Source organism: Nyctibius grandis, chromosome 1 (genome assembly GCF_013368605.1).
Source record: "Nyctibius grandis isolate bNycGra1 chromosome 1, bNycGra1.pri, whole genome shotgun sequence".
NCBI classification, from domain to species: domain Eukaryota; kingdom Metazoa; phylum Chordata; class Aves; order Nyctibiiformes; family Nyctibiidae; genus Nyctibius; species Nyctibius grandis.
This window is the reverse complement of record NC_090658.1, coordinates 122,796,304-122,819,017: the sequence shown is the minus strand read 5'-3', so window position 1 is coordinate 122,819,017 and position 22,714 is coordinate 122,796,304. Positions and strand designations below refer to the sequence as shown.

The following is a 22,714-nucleotide window of genomic DNA, read 5'->3' as shown; positions in this document are numbered from 1 at the left end:
TGGATGTATGAAGGACTCAGCCCTCTTCCCTCATTGCTGTTCCATGGTAGTGCTAACTGAATGTAACTGCACTCAGGAAAACTGAGATCTTCTGGTACTCCTGGGCTTGTAGTTGGTGTATGTTACATCCATAAGCACTCCTTCAGGAGAGCATATTTGACGGGTAAGTGCAAAACCCCTTCTGCTATGTCCGCTGCTGGCAATGGGAAAGAAGTGTACCTTGGGATCAGAGCTAGGGCACTCAGAGTGTCAGAGAGGTTTGGAGAAGAGTAGACACATACCTTGGAGATCTAAAGTTGGCTGCTCTGTGTTTGCTTCTATTCTGGAAATAGTCACTTTCCTGACCTAAGGAAAACTTGTGAGGGTCTTCCCCTGTGCCAGCATTGTCCTTATCTGCATTCATATTTCTTGGTCTAGTGTTGGATTTTTGGTCCTGTAAGATTATGCAGTCATTATTTCCCCAGGTTTTATGTTGCATGTTGAAGCAATTGCCTTGGTTAAACTTCAGTGATGAGTTTCTGTCATGGCTGGCTTGAGTGATTCCAGTACATACACAGCTGGAACATGAGGATCCTTTGGGAGGGAGTTTAAGTAATTATTTTGATGTGCTTCATTTTCTTTCTGATTAGAACACTGAATATACTTTAATGGGTTTTATAAATAGTAAATTTGTCTTTATACCATCATCCTCAACCCGAAGGACTGCAAATAGCTCTCTAGTTTCTGTAGTGTTACAGCTGTGTGTGCCATCCAGCAGTGTTTTCAAGCAGAACACCAGTGTAACTACACCTGGGGTGAAATGCAGCAAGGACTTAATAGCTTAGTGCAACACTTCATTGCAGCATCAGGCAGTGAGTGAAGAACATGTAATTCAACTGGAAATGCAGGGGGAATTGCACCAATGTAAATGTAAATACTCAGCTTGGAATTTGACCAGCTCACTGAAGTAGATACGTCTGCTTTTGAGAAAGTTGTCGCGGGATTTTTAACGGACCTGGTTCATTGTTTACAGTGTATTAAAGCAATAAAACTTACCACACACTTTTCTGTGTATAGAAGAACTGTAGAGCCAAGTAATGTCAGGGAACTGGAATGAAATATCATTGCCACTAGCTGGCACCAGCTTTCAAATAATTCCCATAGCCCTCTGAGTGAACTCTCAGCTTTTTATTTCCCATTCTGTTTAACAGCAATGTGCGGTCATTTGTAGCAGTGCAGAACTACACAGCGATGAAGGCGTGCGGGAGCTGCCGTGAGCCATTCTGCAGGCGTATTAAGCAAGCCCTTACTTAACTGAGACAGATTCATAGGAGGCAGGAGATCCTTTAGAAGGGGTACAGGATAAATTTACAACTACACAGAATCAAAAGCGTCTTTTTTTTTTTTTTTACTTCTGCTTTGGAAGAGGATTGAACATGATGTAATTGGGCAGATTTAAACATGTTTTGTTTCATGGACTTTACAATAATAGGATGACTCAAGTCCTTAATTAGAATAAAAAAAGCATTACCTCATCGATTAGCGTGCTCCTTTCACTGAGGCACGGGAAATCTTTATAATCAGCAGACCCGGAGAACTGCTTGTAGATGAGACAGACTCCTAATGAGGGATGGATTCAGAGCTGCCCTGTTGTTTTTCTGTCCACCAAGTATAACAGAATTGTTTGCTCTAGAAGAAGCTGCCTGTGGGGTGAATGTGTGCTCGGTTTAAATTGAGATGGGAGACTTGCTTTGCCTTTCATCTGATGCTGTCAAGTTCCTAACTCAGCAGACTTAATAAAACCATTGTTCCCTTTTCCCCATGGACCTGCTGCAGAAGTTTCTGTCTTGGTTTCAAAGGATCAAAGAACTGGCCTTTGGAAAACTATTTTTGGAAGCAATCTGTAAAACCTTGCCAAAAATGCATGAATTAGCCATTGTAACCATGGGTCGGTACTAATTAACACACCTGGGAATCACATCCTCTTGCTACTACCCCTTGCAGCAGTTGGCCAGATCTGGAGACATCTGAAGTGCCACCGAAAGGAGAGTGTCCTTAAGGACTGACACACATCTGGGGCTCAGCGGCTCTTCATTCTGTGCTTGAATTTCTCAGGTCTCACCTTAGGTACAGTACTTACAAGTTAGATCTTGCCGTTATCCCTTTGGTAAAAGGAATAAAACTGATTTCATAGGTCTGCCTGGGGAAAAGGTTCCCTTTGCACAGAAATGTGGCATCCAGATTGTTGTTAATGGCAATTGTCCTTAAAGTGAAAGAAATGCTTTCTATTACCTTCCATAAATTTTGGATAAGACTCAAAACCTTTCTTTCCATATTGCCTGAGATGCCCAGTCATGTCCAGATCATAAGGGCTATTAAGATTTATCATCACAGTGAAATAGGCAGCTGTGGTAGGTGATTTGACTGTGGCTAAACTAGTAAATAAAAGTGGACAGGAACTGTAGTCTTGCTCTGTGCCAACTAGAATGAAGTAGCTCCTGTCCAACAGCTAAATCCTTTTGCTTCCCAGAGCAACCTGGATACGAACAAAATAAGAAGGGCCCTGAGCTTGTACTGATCCCTAAACTATTTCCAGGCATCGTTTGGGAAAGCAATAATTAGCCTGGCCCAAATTCATGCCAGGGAGCATGCTAAAAACTCACAAGACAGACATTGTGTGCCATTATCTCAGCCCAAGCCCTGCCTGTGTTTATTTGCTAGTATAGATGTTGGCTTTTCGTTGTCACCAGGACAGCCTGAAGAAGATGCACATCTAGGAGTCAGGATTGGAGCTGTTGAGGCCCTGTAGCGAGGCTTTTCTTGGTGCAGGTGGTGCTGCATGTGTGTCTGGCACTTCAGGATGCTCTGTGACCGTAAAACACCAGGGACATTTTGCAGCAAGTATGTTTCTGGCTGTGGTGGCTCTTATCAGCTGGCATTCTTCTGGGTGATGGTGGGCACAGCTCAGGAACTAGCCCAGGACTGGATGGTTGCAGCCAGACTTTTTTTGAGTACAACTGAGTTCAGCCATGTGGTTGTAAGCTGTGGTGTGTCAGTTGGCTAGGAAAAGGTCTTGACTTGGGTTTTTGCTAGTATAGGCTATTTTTTGAGGTCTGCTCTCTGAACCATGATTTTCTGTAATAGCTGCTACTTATTTGGCATGATACACAAACTGGTCAGAGTGGCTTGGATGGAAGATTTCCAAGGTTCTTTCTGCCTTGCTTTATTGCTTTGTGTCTGTAATAGCATCTGAGATGTTCTTGAAGGCATCATTAAACACAAAACACGATTTCATGCCCTCAAAACCACCTTACAACATTATCTAGACCCATTTACTAAAGATGTCTCATTTTTCATCTGTGTGATGGGTTATCTGCCAGCATAGGCTGTTGCTGTGTAAAGAGTCTTGTCCTGGAAACTTGTTCCTGAGTCATCCGTCTTTCCCATCTTGGCTATGAGTGACACAGCCATGGCCCCACTGTTCCTGTAATATGAAAAGAAGCAAATGCATTCTTAAGAGGCTCCTGAGGGCTAACCCTCACTTCCACGTTTGGGGGCTGTTACAGCAAACCCTGACCTCACTGGTGTTGTTTTTACTTGTTCGGTGGTGCTGCCAGGAGACAGGGGCAGTGCCACACAATGCAGGATGCTCAAACGGGAAGGAGAAGAGCTGCTCGCCAAGGTCTCAGGGGAATTACTTTCAATTCTCCATTTCAAAGACATCCTGTTTAGGCTGCAGACAGCTCACTTCTGGTTTTCAGGACTGCGTTTCATTCCCAGTCTGTAAAAGAAGAGTGCTGGCATGCCCTGCCACATAGCGGTGCAGAGAGAGTGAATTCCAAAAGGTTGTGGGGTGTTTGGGGGCTGTCCAAATGTTGCAGCCTGTTGGCAATAAGCGTCATTTTAGTGGTCTTTGGGAGGTGGTAAGGAGTACAACCCAGCGTGTCGTGTCCCTTACTCTCATAGAGGAACTTGCTTGGTCTGCCAGTAGTTTGCCAGCTGTTGGCAGTACAGAGCTGTTGGTCAAGGGAGAGGAGCCATCATGGTGCTGTTGTGTGCTACAAGATGGATGCTACTGATGGATGTTATGAAGGATGCCAAGGTATCCTTAAACCCTACAGACAAATGGACAACATGGCAAATGACAATCTCCCTTCTGCTCTCTGCTTATTTGTTCTTCCTGGGAGGGGTTGGTACCCAGGACCCCTTGCAGGGACCATTTCCAAAAGGCAACATGGAGAAGACTGCAGCAAGTTTGTCTCCATACATGGTCCTCTGGCAGTATCTCATCAAGCTTTGCTCGTTCAAGCACCACCACGTGCCTTCCTTCTGTGACCAAGGCATGTCATAAGCAACCTCGGTTTCAAGCTATGACTTTGCAGAGCTCTAGCACAACTCTCACATAATTTCAAGCACTTTGAACTGAAAATCAGATGCAGAATAACTAATAATTCCACGACACCAGACAGAGCAAGGGAAGACCAAGGCCAAGTGTTGTATAGTGTGGATACAGTCCTGCCCCAGCCCTCTTGTTCAGCGGGGTAGGTGTGTGTACTGCCTGCTGTGCTTATGGCACCTCTGCTGTGGGATTCTGCCAGCTGTGGGAAGGTGGGCAGCCTCAAAACCCTTCCCTTCCTTGGACAGATCACAGGCAGGTACCGATGTTTTCCCTTGGGGGTGCAAAGGAAGATGAACAGAGACAGGAGTGAGGCCAGGAGCTGCAGGTAGGAGCTGGGGGGGCAGCACGGAGGGGCTTGGTGAGGGGCACAAGGCAGCCCCATGAATCAGCACCTGGCATTTTGGCCATGTTTGATATACTGCTGTGTGTTTACAACCACACTGATCCTGTGGCGTTGGTTCTCTGTCCTAGCCATGTGTCATGTGAAAGGCCTGCTGTAACATTTCTCCTTATGGATCCAGATCCTGAAGTGTCCTGGGTTTGTGTTTTCTGCCTGAAATCATCATTCTTTCCTCCAGCATTGCCACAGCCACTGTAACACCAGGAGTAGAAGCTTAAAACATTATCCAGTTATTTGTAATTGCTGTTCTCCTGCTGTCATCAGCATCATTTCATCACTTTTCCACTAGTCCCTCCTACTGACACAGGTTAGTGATATAACTTCTGCTCCCCCTGTATATTAAACAGAATATCCCCCTTACCAAACCTCAGTTAATTTCTCACATCTCTCCTACTTACTAGATGGCTTAGTTGCACAATGTTCTCCACCAATGTAAAATGGCATAACTTTAATGTACTTTGAGTCCTTTTAGGATTTGTGAGTCAGCAAACTGGCCCAAAGGATCAAGGTACTTGCCCAAATTCACACCATGAGTCAACAGCAGCTAATCCTGAGAAGAGCTCTCCTTGGGCTGATAGAGCACTATCAGCTTGCTGCCTGCCAAGGCCTGAGGTCTCACGTTGTCTGGGATTTGAGAGCCTGAGATGTTTACCAGCATTTCTACCCACAGTCTGTGTTCCCTTGTCCATTTTCCCTGCTGCATCGCTTGCAGCACGTGAATCTTCAGCGTTTCTAATCGAGCCAGCCCCAAGGGGGACAGCTGGCAGTAGCAGATCATCAGGTAGCTAAGCAGGAGCAAGGAGCAGGGTCTGCAGTGAATCAGTTGGGTGGATCTGCAGGCTCATGTCGCTTGTGTCAAGTCATAATTCCCTGGGGATACGAGATGCTAGTTGGAGGCCTCGCTGAGATCATCCATCTGCCATCTCTGAAGAGTGCTGTGGGAATAGCAAGCGTCACTCTGTGTGAGCTGAGCTCTGAGAGATTTTTTTTGCCAATAGGAGGGGAATGATGTTGGTTATGATTTTAGAATATTATCATGGTTATTGTTTTAGAATATTATTAGAATAAAATAACACCAGCTCTGAGCTGGATCTCATACATGAGCCAGCACACTTGTAAAGACTACTTATTTCTTCTTTCAGTCACGTGTTCGGGGATTGCTTGCATTTATCAGGTTTCTGCGATTCAGTGCCCAACCTTGCTGTGCTCCGCAAAGGGCTCGCAGTGCTTCCCCAGCTGAACCCGTCCCTTCAGCGTGACAGCCAGCTGTTGTGCGCGCTGAGCTCAGTGCCCAGCCCCTGAAATTACTTATGTTGCAAAAGCTTGTGTGCTGGCTTGTGTCAGGCCAGTTAGCGATAAAACATAAACAGGAATCCAATTAAAAAAATGCAGAACTGTGTCAGCTATTTTTCTGCTTGCAGCAGAAAGAAGCCCCTGGGCAGCTGCTGCTGCAGACCCTCGATGCCTTGCTTAGGAGGGAGGGTTTTGTGTCTCCGGTGCTCCCTGGTGTGGCTGTTCCTACAGTCTGACTTCCAGCAATGTCTGTAACATCAGAAGTGGAATTGCTTCGTGCAATAGGCATATCCGTGGCCTGGGGAATATTTCACCAGAGCAATTTTATCTTACCTCTGTTACAAAAAAACAACAACGCAAGAAATCTCTAGGCAGGAAAGCAGCGTTTTCTTTTTATGGAAGAGGTTTTGATCCCGTGATCAGCAGGAGAGGCAGCAGCCAGAGCGCGGGGCTGTCTGCAACAGCGGTGTCATTTAGCTCTGACAATGGCTCACTGTGTCCTTCTCTATTTTATTTCCTGCGGAGCCATCACTGTGTTGCGGTGAGAAATTTGTTTTACCCACAGCGCAGCCAAGAGAAAAAAGTGACCTCTGTGAACAGCAAGACGTGGGGAAAGAAAGGCGGTGGGGAACCCAGCTCAGCCCCATCTTCCCTCCTCAGGCCATATCATGGAGCAGTCGGGACCCTGCGCTTTTGAAGCAGTCTGCCTTTGAGTGCAAATCCTGCTTGGCTACTGCTGGGATCTGCTCACTGCCTCGGTAATTGGCCCTTTTCTGGCTTTTCATAAACTCTCTAGATGTGGTGTGACAGGTATGTCAGGCAAAATTTTAGACTGGAACATCATTTGCAGTTTGCTAGAGGTTTTCTGTAAGTTGGGGGTGAGTCTGTGCAAGTACCAGGCAAAAAAAAAAAGAAGGGTGCCCTTCAGACAGAGTTTTACATGGAACCTTGGTATTAGAGGTGCCAGAGGTTTTTTGATGCAAACATCCTCTCATGTTACGTTACCTATTTGAGGCTTTTCTGTTCACAGGCAGATAAAAACTACAGTTGTGCCTGCAGCCTGCGTTCTTGTACCCATTCTGCTTTTGGATGCAGTGAGGAGGGAATTCCCGTGAGGCAGCAGCACAGGGGAAATGATCTTCCCCTGAGGAGCACAATGTGAGTCTGGGAGGCTGTCAAATGTAGGTGGCAGGAGATGCTGCTGGATATGATGCCATTCTGTTTGCGAGGAGGTAAAGATTAGGTAGCACAAAATTAAACCTTTATAAAGTAGATGTGGAACAGTCAGGTTGCCTGTCCTTGGGAGGAAGCACCAAGCAGTTGCAGGTCCTGCTGATTTGATTGTAGTGACAGGACAACTTTAAAACTTTCATTTTTAAACCAAAAGAGGGTAGGTTTAGATTGAACGTAAGGAAGAAATTTTTTACGATAACGGTGGTGAGACACTGGAACAGGTTGCCCAGAGAAGTTGTAGATGCCCCATCATTGGAAGTGTTCCAGATCAGGTTGGATGGGGCTTTGAGCAACCTGGTCTAGTGAAAGATGTCCCTGCCCATGGCAGAGGGGGTTAGATTAGATGATCTTCAAAGGTCCCTTCCAACCCAAACCATTCTGTGACTTTGGTTCTATGATTTTGAGGTGTGAGTGCCCAACACTTCTGGAAATGAGGCATCAACTATCCATGTGTTCAGTGCTTTTTCAGAAATTATTCAAATACATCCAACAAGAAGCTGCAGTGGTATGTTCATATGTGTGTTTGGCTTTTTTCACCATTTCAGTGTTGAAGAAACCGATCAGTTCTCCAAAATGGTTGCTGTTTGCATTTGTCGCTTTTACTTGCTAGCTGTAAGAATTTTTACAACATTGGATACTTTCAGTACCATCAGTTCCCTATTTGTGAGGCCGCCTTTTTTTGTGTTTGCTCCTGAATCTGTTGAGCATGTGGAAGATAACATGCTCACTAGCTAGTTTTTTTTACACCCTGTTTGTGTCAGCTTGGTTGACTTGGATTGTGAAGCTGCTCAGGACATTTTGTGAAGAATGTCTCATAAAGGGACAATGTTGGCAAGTTGATTTCATACAGTTGTCATATTCTTGTCGTGTCGCACATTTTCTTGCTGAGTTATACTGCATGTAGACATCACTTTACAGACATGCAACACAATACTTGCCCAAGAATTTGTTGTCTTTGGAGCTACAAACCTGTAACAATTATTAATTAGTGTAAGAGAATGGATTTTTTTCTTAGAGTGCAATTTTTATAGGGTCAAAACATAAAGCTAGGGCCTATTCCTGAAAGTAACTCCATTAGCTTGGATAGTGACCTTAAAGGAAATAGATCAAAGAATAATGTCTGGCAGTTTGCTGAGTCCAAACTGTTCGTCGTAATTTTTTCCTGATAAAGCTTCCTTTCTCCAGAAAGATTTTACGTTTGTTTAAGACTTAACATGAATTTTATCTTCTATTGAAAATCGACTGGTAAACATCCATGTTTATTTTTGGTGGTCAGCAGTTATAGCTGGTTGTCATTTGTGATCAGCTTCAACCTCTTCCCTTTCTCTTGCTTTGCTAACTTGCCTACTGTTACCTCTGCTTAATTTCATCCTTTTTTTTTCCTTACCCTCCCTTCTGCATTTTCCCACTTCCCGTTGCAGCTTCCTGTTTCTCCTTCAGTTACAGCTTTTTTTTCTTCAGTTACAGCAGTCTTTTTCAAAAGCATAATTTGACCAACAATAGTCATCTTTAGAATTAAAGCAGAAAAAGAAGAGTCCAGAATAGAGGTCTGGAGGGTAAGAGGTACATGATGGGAATGGGGGGAGAAGAGGCCTGAAGATGACAAGGAGGCCTAATTGTCAGTCTGGAGGATAAGGCAATACTGGAGATTCTGGAGGTGGAGCAAGAAAGTGTCTGCTACTGGTCAGAAATTTGGGGAAATGGATTGAGGAGGGATTAAAAGGGGAAATAGGATGCTATTGGGCAGAAATTGCAAGGACAGGCACGGGGGAAATAGGATGTGCTCCAGAAGAGGGAGGCAGAGCAAAAATCAATGTTTCTCTCCTTTTGTCAATTTGAAATCAAGTCCTACCAAACTTACAAATGGAGAAAGAGAATTAGAAGCATAATAGAAGCTGGTATACACCAAGCCCTGACGCTGCCATCATCATACTTGCCTTGTAGCTCTTTTACTAATTCATAGACTGATCAGCAAGACATAATATTCTCTCCTCCTTGTCCCACCAAAGCCAAGTAGAAGAAGCAAAAAGAGAGTGTTCTGGTTTCATCCCTCCTTGCTTGAGGCATCTGCATGGCTAAGTTAAATGCAGAGACAGCTCAGGCTCGCTCTCTACAGAGAAGCAGATACCTGCAATGCTGCAGTAAGATCCCTATCAGCAGGAGCTGGAGGGTAGGAGCTTCCATGGTCCTGGTCCTGCTCCTGCTTTGGAAGAAAATGGTGGGAAGTCTCAGGACTGCTGTGTCAATCCTTGGATAAGATACCATTATTAACCAAGCCTGTAGGCTCATAGAAAGAAAACAGCAGCATGATTCTGGCAAGACTTTAGTAGTGAATGCTCTTTTTAATTACTTACTGATTGTATCTGATTTTCTGCCTTTCTTTAACTTTACCAAGCATCAAGACAGTGCTCACCAGCCCATGCTTCTTTGTGTTGTACTTTTCTAACTTTTCTAATTTCTAAAATGGCTTTATTTGTAGCCCTCTGTAACCTCCGTGAAGTTCTAAAATGTGTTGAGCAGTTACATCCAGGGTGCAGAAAGATGCCTGGCCAATTTTTTTCCAAAACACGTTAGTGCGTGTTATCTGGTATTGCATATTTGAAAATGTGCATCATTAACATGAGTATTAGGATAAGAACTATTTCACTGCTGTCAGAAACCCTGAAAGTACCATTCTGCTGCTTTGCAGATGAAACCCAAAATACTAGTGAGTATTTTTGGCTTTTTCACATCATTATTGGCAATTTTATTATCCATGCCTTGTTCTGGACCAGTGTCCTTGCTGTGTTTTAGTTTAGTCATGATTATATTTTGAAACTTGTCTTTTGTTGTCCTTAACTTGTTTCAGCAAGTCTTACATTCTGGTTTAGTCTAGAAAATCATAGGAAAATGATAAAGAAATTTCCCTTATGTTAATTTTCTTTCTTTGCAATCTACCCTGTAACCTTGTTTCCTTGCCAGACATATGAGTGCCTGTGTGCTTTATTAGTTATTCAGTTGGAAACTTTTTAGGAAATGTTTCTGTATTATGATTATTGCTAATGAACTGTATACTAAACAAAAGTTGTCCATCTGTGGTCTTGTCATCTGTTTTCAAATTATATTGAAAAAGGGTATCATCAGAAAGCTTAAGGACAGATTATAAAAACAACTTGGCTTCTTTTAGGAAGAACAGGTACTCCTGAGTGCTGAACCCTTCAGAAAAATCTCTCCACAGAAGCAGGACCCTAGATGGGAGCTGAACTCTTGAAAATCTATTCCTTCACTCTTGAAAATCTATTCCTTCAGGCTTTCTTTCCATATGTTGCTCTGCTGGAACAGCAGTCCAGGGCTGGCCTAATCTGAGGGCTGCAGCAGGAGAAACTTTGCCTGCAGTTGAATGCTCTTTTTCCAGATGATTTCTAATAGGAGATTTATTCCATCTATTATGCATTATCTTATTTTGGGATATGCCAGGGCCATTTAAAACTCTGTAAGTTACTGTGATGTCCACAAGAAAGAGATTACTGTGTGAGGTAAAATATCCCCGCAGCCAGCACTTGTCACGGTTGCTTAATGCTTAGCAGTCAGGCTGTGTTGAGCTGACGGGCTTAGAATTTCTATTCAGCATTCCTTGCCCAAAGCAGATGAGAATGACCCCTTTTGTCCTGTCTGTTATTATCAGGCAGCTTTGGAAAATGAGCACTGTTGAAAGAAAAGAAAGCGGCAGATGACAATTTGTTTTCTGCATGAACTACTGTATAGGGTCTTTGTTTTTCAGAAATCGTTTTCAAGAAGATGTGCTAATATTGCTGCTGTTTTAGCAGCAGTTCTTTTGTTCAAGCCTGGATGTAGATTTGTGGGAGTTGGGGTGTCCATTTATATTAGTGAGCTCTTTCCTTGTAAAAGCCCATGGATACCTAAAATATGAATATGTATATTCTGAGTAAGCCTTTTTGTATATTACTGGAACATTCCTTTCCTGGAGCACAATCTTATTTCTATAAAAAAGGAGATGGTCATATTTTCAGAATAGTAAGTTCTGAAAATTTTTGTTTGTGTGCTGAGATTAAACTTACTCTGAATAATTACACTCACTATTTTAACCCAGTAGTGAGCATGAGTTAGGGACTCCTGTCTGTATCGAGCACAGTAGACAGGCCCTTTGATTTAAGCTATGTGTCACCAAGCGTTAGCTCTGGAGATCTAATATTTCAAAATACAGCTATCACACATGCAGGTCTGGAAATCTTCTGACTTTTGAGTGTCTTAGTCATCCCCATCAACCCCATTGCTGTTTTCTACAGCTGACCAGAAAGCTTCTCTGCATTACTGATGTGCCAGTGAGACATGGAGGCTGCCAAACAAGTGACCTACATTGTGTCGGTAGACAGTAACATGAGAATTGTGCTCACAAAATGGGTTAGGTTCGAAAGTGAGAGTTTTGTTGACGTTTTCATGGGTATTTGGGAATCATTTGGGAGCCAGGAATCTCAGCTGGATTTTCAAGTACGCCAGCAGCCTGACTAGGTGGATTCATATACCCCAATTTTTGATCATCCGGTTTTGGTCCATGTCAGTTAGGAGGCTAGTCTTTATCTACAGTCACTTAGAGACAGTTTGTCTCCTTTTGGACTCAGAGCAGAAGACAGCAGTGTTATTGGAGTCATTCTCACAGTGCTTTGGGTATAGAAATCAGTGAGCTCAATTGAGTAAATAGGTACAATTCCAGAAATCTCTTCAGCTGAACAAAGGATACATCACCTTTAGGGCTGGTTTGGTTTTTGTTAAGATTTTTAAAATTCACTAGAGCGATGTTCCAAGGTTCACTTGTTTCAGCAAAGAAGAAATAGCAATGACACAGATCATCTTCTGCCAGCTGGATGCAGGTAGTTTTGAAATGTCAGTGTATTGGGTTTGCATGGCAAAGTTTTGGTAGCAGGGGGCTGCGGGGGTGGCTTCTGCTAGAAGCTTCCCCTATGATAGAGCCAATGCCAGCTGGCTCTAAGATGGACTCACTGCTGGCCAAGGCTGAGCCCATCAGCAACGGTGGTAGCGCCTCTGTGATAACATATTTAAGAAGGGAAAAAAAACGTGCACAACTGCAGCCAAAGAGAGGAGTGAGAATATGTGAGAGAAACAGCTCTGCAGACATGCAGGTCAGTGAAGGAGAAAGAGGAGGTGCTCCAGGCACAGAGATTCCCCTGCAGCCCATGGTGAAAACCATGGTGAGGCAGGCTGTCCCCTTGCAACCCATGGAGAGTAACAGTGTAGCAGATATCCAGCTGCAGCCGGTGGAGGACCCCACACCAGAGCAGGTGGATGCCGGAAGGAGGCTGTGACCCCCTGGGAAGCCCATGGTGGAGCAGGCTCCTGGCAGGACCTGTGGCCCCTGGAGAGAGGAGCCCACGCTGGAGCAGGTTTGCTGGCAAGACTTGTGATCCCGTGGGGGATCTACACTGGAGCAGTCTGTCCCTGAAGGACTGCACCCCGTGGAAGGGACCCACGCTAGATCAGTTTGTGAAGAACTGCAGCCCATGGGAAGGACCCATGTTGGAGAAGTTCATGGAGGACTGTCTCCTGTGGGAGGGACCCCATGCTGGAGCAGCGCAAGAGTGTGAGGAATCCTCACTCTGAGGAAGGAGCGGCAGAGACAACATGTGATGAACTGACTGCAACCCCTTCCCCATCCTCTTATGCTGCTGGTGGGGAGGAGGTAGAGAAAATCAGGAGTAAAGTTAAGCCTGGGAAGAAGGGAGGGGTAGGGGGAAGATGTTTTTAAGATTTGGTTTTATTTCTCATTATCCTACTCTGATTTGATTGGTGATAAATTAAACTCGTTTCCCCAAGTCACGTCTGGTTTGCACATGACGGTAGTTGCTGAGTGATCTCTCCCTGTCCTTATCTCGACCCACGAGCCTTTTGCTGTATTTTCTCTCTGCTGTCCAGCTGAGGAGGGGAGTGATAGAGCAGCTTTGGTGGGCACCTGGCGTCCAGGCAGGGTCAACCCACCACAGTCGGATACCAAGGCTGTGGGTGTGATGTATGAATAAGGTGCTAATGAAGTGCAGGGCTTGAGTACAGTAATACTTTACGACACTAAATGTTCCTTCATTTCTGTCTTCCCAAAAGCCTCTGCATCCCTGCTCAGCTTACTGTACCCTAGCACATTGAATTAACTATATTAACTATCCTTACAGCTTCTCCTCTGCATGCCTACCAGCACATGGCTTCACGATCAGCTCAGTTCCAGCTAAGTCCCTGGTCCTCTGCTTATGGGGACATGGCAGGAATATAGAGAGAGAAGATGAGGGGGCAGGCAGACAAACACTCAGACCAGCTGAAGCTGGTTGAGGAACCAGAAACTCAGACAGGCTCCAAAACTTCTTACACACCCTTTCTCATCCATTAACCTCTGCTCAGCAGTGCACAGCCTGGACTGGCACAGCTAAATACAGAACCGTGGGAATCCTGATTCCCAGTTAGAAACCAACCTCAACAGAGTCTCTGTATGGATATGCTGGAATTACTTGGCAGTCCAACTGTGGCTTCCTTAGAAGGGCAGTGAGGGGAAACATCTGGAAGGCAGAAAAACAACCACTTCATGTTCCTACTGGTAGCAGTCAAGCCCTGTGGGTTTGGCCCTGTGCCCTGTAACTGCCAATGGAGTCCCCTGGCAAAACAGAAAGTGAGTCAGTGTAAGTGGGCTGGTTTGATGGCTGGACTAAACAGAGGGTTCTTACCAGGACTTTTCAGTTCAATTGATTTTGTTTTACCTGCTATTCTTTATGACACCCTTTATGGTTCTCTTCCCTCTCCTCAGTATTTCACAGAATCACAGAATCACAGAATGTTAGGGATTGGAAGGGACCTCGAAAGATCATCTAGTCCAATCCCCCTGCCGGAGCAGGATTACCTAGATCATGTCACACAGGATGCGTCCAGGCGGGTTTTGAATGTCTCCAGAGAAGGAGACTCCACAACCTCTCTGGGCAGCCTGTTCCAGTGTTCAGTTACCCTCACTGTAAAGAAGTTTTTCCTCATATTTATGCGGAACCTCCTGTGTTCCAGCTTGCATCCATTGCCCCTTGTCCTGTCAATGGAAGTCACTGAGAAGAGCCTGGCTCCATCCTCATGACCCTTGCCCTTTACATATTTATAAACATTAATGAGGTCTCCCAATTTCCCACCATTCTGGTACTCTTTGCTGCAAGTACTTTCGCTAACTATTAGTAAACTCCTTGTTAACTTCACGGGGGTGGAGAGCTGTTGCTTGGAACTGTATTGGCTCATGTATATAAGTACTTGTGGCATAACTGGCTCTTATGCATCAGGAGAGCTGTTGTAACTCTCTGGATGGACAAGGGATCTTGTGAAAGACTTCTGGACACTCTGTAGGTTGGCAAATCCTCATCTATATTGTCACGGACTTCTCAAAGAATACATTGCAAGGCATGAATTATGCAAATAAAGGGTACTTCTTCCCCAGTAGATTGGATTTATTTGTGTCTACTAATTCTATTTTTAATCATTTGTCAGCTCTGAAAGACTCGCTCTTACTGTTCTTCTGTTGTTAAAGACTTAACTGTTGTTAAATATAATGGTTCTCATTTTTTTACCTTTTCCTTTGATACTTAAGTTCATTTGAGTGATAGATTTCTTACCACAGCTAATAAAGCAATGAATTTGAGTTTGTGTATGAATCCGGGGTGAAAGCTGTCTGGCTTGTACATATTATAACTTTAGATTTTGTCAGGTTTTGGAAGAAGGCTCTTAGAAATGCTTCAGTTTGAGACAGTTTCTTAGACCTGACCTTTCAAAAGTAGCTCAAATTCGTAAGTCACTCAAGGCATATCCATGATGAATATAAACACAAAAAAAAAAAAAAGGCAAGCCATGGAAGTTTCTCCTGATTTAGAAAGTTTTGTATCATGAACAGTTCAGGAAATTAGTCGCTGACAACTGCAGATACCTTTGGTGTATTGAATAGGGTATATTTCCAAATAAGGCTGTGTTTAAGTTCTGCATGAGGATTGCTCTTAGGCCTCTGAAGTGCAGCATTTCCCATTGCTAAGAGACAAAGTGGTGGTAGCAAGGTAGTATCATCCATAGGTTCTATTTGGTGATAACAAACTTGTGAAAATAACTAGAAGTAACTGGACTCTACTCTTTTATGTGCAGCTGTAATCGGAAGAGGATTTTACAAGGTTCTTTAATGTAGTTGGAATGTACGTGTAATCTTTTGACCTTAGTTCTTAGTTTTTGATGACTATGGCATGTTAAGTGCTGATAATTGGGTTTGCTCTAGGCTGAAACCTGACCTGCTCTCTGCAAAGGAGAAGCTCAGATCTTCTATTGTAAGAGGCTCTCAAAGGGGCTACCTTAGAAATTGCAAGGCCATGACTGCCAAGAGTAAAGACCTCTGAAATATGGCAATTTCTTAGGAAGGACATGCTGTCCTAATGAATGCTTCTCTTTCAGCTTAGTTTGAATTGGACTTTTCATCCAAAGGTTTTTGTCCTGTTCTCTAAATTTTCTTTTTTGTGCCATCTTGTTTGCCTCATAACTTAAGCTGCCCTACTGTGAAAGCTGGCTTGTAGTTTCAGCTAGTGGAACGTGACTCCTAGGTATGAGAGCATGAGGCACACGCTTTTCACTCTGTTCTTGGAAGGAGATTCATCTCTCCTTGTTTAAGCCATATGCAAATGTGGTCTCTAATCCAAACTAGTTTTTAGCTTCCTTCTCCAGCCAGGGGGAGAGAAGATCTTCAGAGATTTATTGCATCCAAATATCAGTGTTCAAAATAGATGGGATTAATTATCCTATGGAGATGTCTGTCTCTTTCCACTGAGTTGAAAAGAAGCCTAAAAATTAACTTTGTCTCACTGGCAAATTATTAGAAGACTAATTTTAGAGGAAGTTAATCCTGTCCTTGGTTCGAGAAAGTACTGAGTGACATTTGTAAATTCTGCAAATAGCAGTCTGTCCAACCGAGTATCTTCCAGTCCCTGCTTGCTTCAACTTAAAGGTGTCTTCATATCATGTCTACTCTGGGGAGGATGAGGGGAGTGTCTAACACCTTTATGAAAGGAGTATGCAGCAGTCAAAAACAGCAGCAGGCACTGGCAAGGAAATGGAGCCAAAGAGATTTTTAAAAACCTGTCCAAAGGGATCAGTGCGATGGTCCAACCTGCAGTTTGTTTTTCGAGCCATCCCTTTTCTGTCTGTCTATGACAATGTTGCTGTAACTGCTTTCTTATTTTAAGCTTTCTGTGTGGGAGGAGTAAAACTGCTTAAAACAAATGGAATCGGGTGGTAGTTTGCACAGTAGAGCATTGTTAGCCCTGCTCTTCCAGTTCCCATTGGGTTCCTTGATAGTTCTTAAGAATACAAAACATGAATACAGGTAGAGTCGGTCAGACCAACAGTCCCTCCAGCTCAATACCCTGTTCTTGCCAACAACTAAAAGATGCCTATGTAGCTTTCTCTAATCCCTTCCCAGCCTCCATCTATTTTCAGCTTATGAGACTTTCTAGCCATAAATCTTTCCTATTAAATGAAGAATTGCAACTGACTTTCTTGTCTCTTATGTTTTTAGAACTAAAAAACCAAAGAAGGCATCTGTTCGTCCAACCAAGGAAGAGAAGCCCAAATTAACCATTTTTGAAGAGGAAGTAGATCCAGATGAAGGACTCTTTGGCCCAGAAAAAGATTTCTCATCAATTGGTCCCAGGAGGAAGATAAAAGAGAGTAAATCTAGTCTATATTTGTATATACACAGATTGTTTTATCTAAAGCATGTGATTAACTGAGCTTTTAAAATGTAGGGATATGGAGTATACAGGCTAAATAATGGCTTGCAAGTGTTAAGGCAAATCTTCAGCTGGGGCAGAATCATCTAGAAGCATTCAGAAAGAATAAATAAGACCTATAGTTCCCATAGCTGTTCGCTGTTGACATTTTTGGCTTGGTTATTATAGGTCTGTGGGAGCTGGCTGTCCCACAGTCACTCATGCCACATTAACAAGAATAATGTGACCTACTTTTGAGTGCAAGAAGAAAGCAGATTTACCAAGCCCTGAGAGTGCAGAGTATCACTGCACTTTGTGGCTTGGAAGTCCTTGTAAAAAAAGAATTGTCTACATGATCTTTTTTTCAGCCCAGTAGCCAGATTTACTGGCTAGTGTTAATGCAGGTATTGTGTTATGTAGCATGATTTAACTACAGCATTTTCTGGTTCCCCTTTCTAGATCTGAAATTATTTGAAGATCCAGACCTTGGTGGGGTGGTCAGACTGGGTGACTCACTACTGCTGCCAGCTGCCTGTAAGAACAAGGAGTATGTGCTGAACACAGGTCCTGAGGAGGACACTGAGGAACTGCTGAGGTACACATCTCAAATGTAGCATGTAGGATGAAGGTGATCTGAAGAGTTATTTAGACCTCAAAAGAGATGAATTTGAGGGCAAAGCTTAAATAATTTGAATACTAACTGTGAATCAATACTTGTACTTACAAGTAAAATATATGCGTCATGGAGCTTGGAAATCAAAGACATTAAAAAGGAAATTAGGAAGACCCTTTGAGAAAGGTAGAGTGCAAGGTATTATCCTGTGACTCCAAAGGAAGGGTCTTGAAGGCCCAAGGCATGCCATCTAGTCACTGTTTTCTAACATGACACTTCCGCTTTCTGCAAGAGATACACAGGGAGTGAAAACTGACCTCCATTATGAAAAGTGAGAAACAAAGCCCAGAAACAAAGAGGAATTCAGCTTCAGTGAGCTGAAATCAGGGGCTCTTGCCTCTTGCCACAAGAGGAATGATTTTGTGCTGGTGGCTCACAGACCTCCATGCCCACTTCCAGGAGGAATCCTGTGCACACCTCCGCAGCTGTAAAGGACTCTCATTAATCACCCTGCATTTACTTTTTAATTTAATGGAAAGAGGGGGGCAGAGCTCACAGTTACAGGAAGGAATAATGTACTTGCTCTTACACTTACCTGCCCCCTTGTTAGTGGAACATATCATCACTTAATGTGTTTTATTCCTAACATCTCTCCCAGAAGGCTAGTTTACCCACACTGATAACGCTCAAGAGATCATGCAGGGAGCCAATGCCCAGAGAGACCAGCATCACCAGGGAATCTGTGTTTCAGTAAAGAGTCAAATTCATGCTTTCTGGATCTCAGGCTGGCATCCGAATGATGAGGCCAACCTAATCCCAGTGCTAATTCTTGCCAGCCAGCTCCTGTTAGGATGTATGATTTCCGCAGCAGGTATTAAACCCAGGAGAGAGAATCTGTGTGTGGTTTCAAACCTCTCTTCAAGCAGGTAGTTTTGCTGTTAGTGCTTTCTACGCGAGCAAAAGTACTAGCTATCTTAGCAGTAATACCTAACTTCATTTAAACAGAGGTTAAATTGGGTTGGGTGCCATCTCACATTACATCCTGACAGTCCACCTGATGTTTATAGAAGCTGATGAGGCAGGACATGACCTGATTTAGCGCTGTGGTATATTGGGAGCAATATTTTCATGTTTGCTTTCTCCTTTGCTAGCAATCTCAGCATATAGTGCTTGATCCAGATTGTTCATATGGCTAGAAGAGAAGCACCTGTTTCAATGCAGTCCTTGCATTATTATCCACTAGTGGAGAGAGCTTCTTCATCTGGCATGTTAATGTCCTTTGGATTATATGTTTTCTCTTCCTTTGTGGCAGAGAAAGGTCTCTGAAGTCTGCTCCGAGACCAATAGACCACGCTTTTAGATCAGTTTGTGGTCATCAGTGTTAGCAGCACACCCAGATGGTAATGGAAACTCATGGGAAAATATTCCATTCCTTTTAAATTCCAGTAGTTTTCATTTATTCTTGAATTGTCCCACTGCTTTCAGTAGTTGACAAGTCATCAAGATCCAATTGGAAATGAATACACGTAATGAAGCAGAAAATCATGCCAGCGGTCCAATGGGAAAGTTGCTACGGGAATCCAGAGGCAACTCGTGGCTGTGCGAGAGGTATAGGCAGATAGGTAGGATCTGTTCAGGTGCCTAACACCCTCTGAAATCCCCCTGATAAAGCTAGGTCACAGTGTTATCTGCACATCATAGAAAGCTGGTGGGATGAATTGCAAGGTGACTGGGGATAAAGGAGAAGCTGTTAAAGGAGGGAAGAGTAGAGACAGTGCTGTTTTAACCTAGCAGAATGTTTCACCTCACCTGTATGTAAATTCATTGCAGTCACCTGAAATCCTGTAGCGGAACTTTCTAAAGTGGTAATGAACAGTGCACTTTGTATTCTTTTTAGCTGGAAGCCTTAGCAGAACTGTCAGGTCTAATGTAGAGGCAACATTTGAATCATCTCCCACCTTCCCTTACCACCAGACTGGTGTTACATGTTCTTGCAGGGCAGTGCCACAGTCCCTTTTCCATGCAGTGATCCTTTGTGGTGAGAAGGAATGTTCAATATGAGTTGAACCTTGCAATCTCTCTGGGATGGGGGCTTGAGGGTATTTTCAGGCCTAAGAATAAATCTTGCCTTTGCCCTGTAGATGTCAACAATCCCTCTCCCCTCTCAAAGGGGACTGAAGAAATCTCTCTGCAGCCCTCAGATCAAAGTGGGAGCTGTGACGACCCATTCCTTTAGTGGGCTAGAGCTGGGTAAGCTACTAAAGGAAAACTGGCAGACATCTTGATCTGTTGGACATACTCTGTTATACCATGCAGAAAATTCGCCTGGACACATTTTGTCAAGACCTAAGACTGGCCTGAGCTATGATGCACCAGCAGCTCTGTGGTAGGTCCAGAAACCTAGGCATGTTCACTGTACACAGGTGGATTAGCTGAATCATGCAGATGTGGTAGCTCTTGACTTGTGTAGTGTGCATTTGCACGTACCAGATGGTCTGCTGACATGCATGTGGTAGATCCGAGAAGTGTCTGACTTTTACTGGAAAATGTACTTTCCAGTGAATCATGGGCAGAGATAGGAGAGCACTGCCTAAGGCAGAGGAAGGCAGAACCTTCTTCTTCCAACGGGGAGATGGGAAAAATATGATGTTCGGAGCAGAACACAGGAGCAACCAAGTCCTTCGTGGTCTTTATGGTACCTGAGTGGTTGTAGCAGCAGTAGCACCACAGCGCTGTCAGCACAGCAGTGAATCCCCAGCAGTGACTTGTAACTCTTGAGGAAGAGACTGTTATGGAGACAAATGAGTCTGCAAAATGTGCATGGGCTGTGCTTGTCACAACATGAGGGAGAAGAGAATATGATAAATGTTCTCACTGCAAACTGAAGACTGTGCTCTCTGTGGATACCTGCTCAAATGAAATGAGAATTACTATTTTTAATAGAATCACCTACTTTACATTAACGAGGGTTGAGCTTTGAGAAGAACAAATTGCTTTGTAAGTGTAATGAAAGATTTCTTTTTATGGCAAAATACCCATGTCCGTTCAAACAACTATCTTCCCTCTTCCTGTCCATTGACCAGCCTTTTACTGATTACTAATTTCTTGGTGTACCAACAAATATTAAGTGATGACAATGGAGAAACTAGGTGAGCTACCTCACTCTAACCACTGGCATGGTAGATGCAGGCACTCCTTCCTACCACTAGATCTGCCATAATACATCAGTGAGACGCCTGTAGAGCACCACTTCCAGAGCTTGTGGAAAAGAGATAAATTGCTGTGGTAGGAACTAGCAAGGTCAAGTCCTATCATGTTGCCTTCAGGAAAAAAGGAGCATGTGATACTCTTGCTTCATGGGATGTGCTTTGAGAAAGGGAGGGATAGGTGACCAAGTCTTTTTGGCTTATCTCTTCACCACAGGGATACAGACGAACCCAGGGTCTTCTGGGAGGTCCTGGGTCCCATTACTTTTGACTCTTCCAAGGTGCAAGGTGACCAGCTGCAGTGAGATGAAAGGGCAGCTGATCAACACTTTCCCAGATGTTAAAAGAATTATCCTTGGGCATGGACTAAGGACCAGGCTTCCCTTTTCTCCTGTCATTTTCCTGAGTCACGTCATACCGTATAAAGATTCCTTCTGGATGCATTCAGCCATTTGCCTCCACTCTCAAAGCCTCTCTTCAGGTCTGATTTCCATTAAGCTAGAGGCACAAGTCAACTTCTGCAGGAATCAGTATCCTGCGAACTCTCCCATTGTGGATTCTCATGCCATCTTATTTTCTCATCTCCACCCATCCAGTGGCCACAGATGTGCAAATTAAGTTTTCGTGCAGCAGGACTGCGGTCGACCTCGTCTGCCTCATTAATCTAAATTGTGCCTCCCTGGTTTGATGGATCAGGTTCTTGTGGAAAACCAATGCTAGAATTAATCCTGTGAGTGTTGCAGCAGCTCTGTGGACCCACAGAATTACATAAATTATCACACATCCTAGCCTGAAATAATTATCGCAGTTGTCTGAGCACCCTTTTAGGAGAGATTTAATTAGCTTCACCTTTGCTAATGAATAGGGAGTTGAACTGGAAGGAAGCAGCTGTCAGCATAAGATTTGCCTTTTTCCAGTGCTGAGAAATGTGTCAGCAGGGTCCCAGTTCTGCTGCCTGTGATGGTAGAGTGGTGTGTTCTTTCTTAAGCTTATGCTGCTCTAAGACTGCTGGTGTTGAAAGGGACTGTCCAGCTCTTACCTTTGTGCTACAGCTGCATCGTCCTGCCTGTGCCCTTAGAAGATTAATTTTACAGGTTGATCTGTATTTACAGCTGCGAGCTGTGCCATCAGTGATGCAAGTGATGACCCTTTCAGGAGCATTACGTTGTTAGAGGCTGAAGCTATTTGTGAAACCGCATCCTAACAATGGCCATTCATAAACACCATTCAGTGCATGCAGCTTCTTGAGCAGGTTTGTTAGCTTCAGGTTTGCCAAGGAACTGTTGCCACCCTTGAAGCAGAAAAAGTTTGTATGTTCTTCATTCAGCAGGCCATTAGCAGCTGCTGAATTCAGAGCGCAACACTTATATCTTCAGACTAGCTAGGAGTCGTATGTGACACCATCTCCAGCACCATGGGATATGAAAAGCTTTCTTGCTGTCCTGAGGATATGAGAGCAGCACCATGGGTAGGAGAAGAGCTTTGAGAAACTCCACAAGGTTGAAATCTAGATCCTGTGAGCAGAGAGTTGTTTGGGTAAATGGGCAGGTTGTAGAGGAGGTTGCAAGAGCTGAGTAAGAAATTTCCTGACCACTCTAGGGCAGTTTCCCTTGCTTGTTGTGACCTGACTGTGGGGAAAGAACCTTGATTTGGCTGCAGTAGCTCTCAGTAAACACGTAAGTAGCTGTTCTTCTTTTCTTTACCAGTTCTTGGTGGTTTTGCTTGCTGCCCAAGAACACTTTCCGTGATGGTTTTCAAGCATTTATGTTGTTCTTTTTATTTTTCCTGTGATGTATAGTGATGCTACTTATAAACACTGGA

General features: G+C 43.9%; 1 protein-coding gene across 4 annotated transcripts in view; it reads left to right on the top strand.

The window, feature by feature from the left end:
* The window catches only part of HS1BP3 (HCLS1 binding protein 3), a 60,752-nt gene that overhangs the window by 25,918 nt on the left and 12,120 nt on the right, over positions 1 to 22,714 (top strand). For all 4 annotated transcript variants that reach the window (XM_068404098.1, XM_068404107.1, XM_068404084.1 and 1 more), the window contains 2 exons: positions 16,882 to 17,033; positions 17,534 to 17,669. In XM_068404098.1, the coding sequence (XP_068260199.1) occupies positions 16,882 to 17,033; positions 17,534 to 17,669 (288 nt within the window). The remainder of the gene's footprint in view (positions 1 to 16,881; positions 17,034 to 17,533; positions 17,670 to 22,714) is intronic.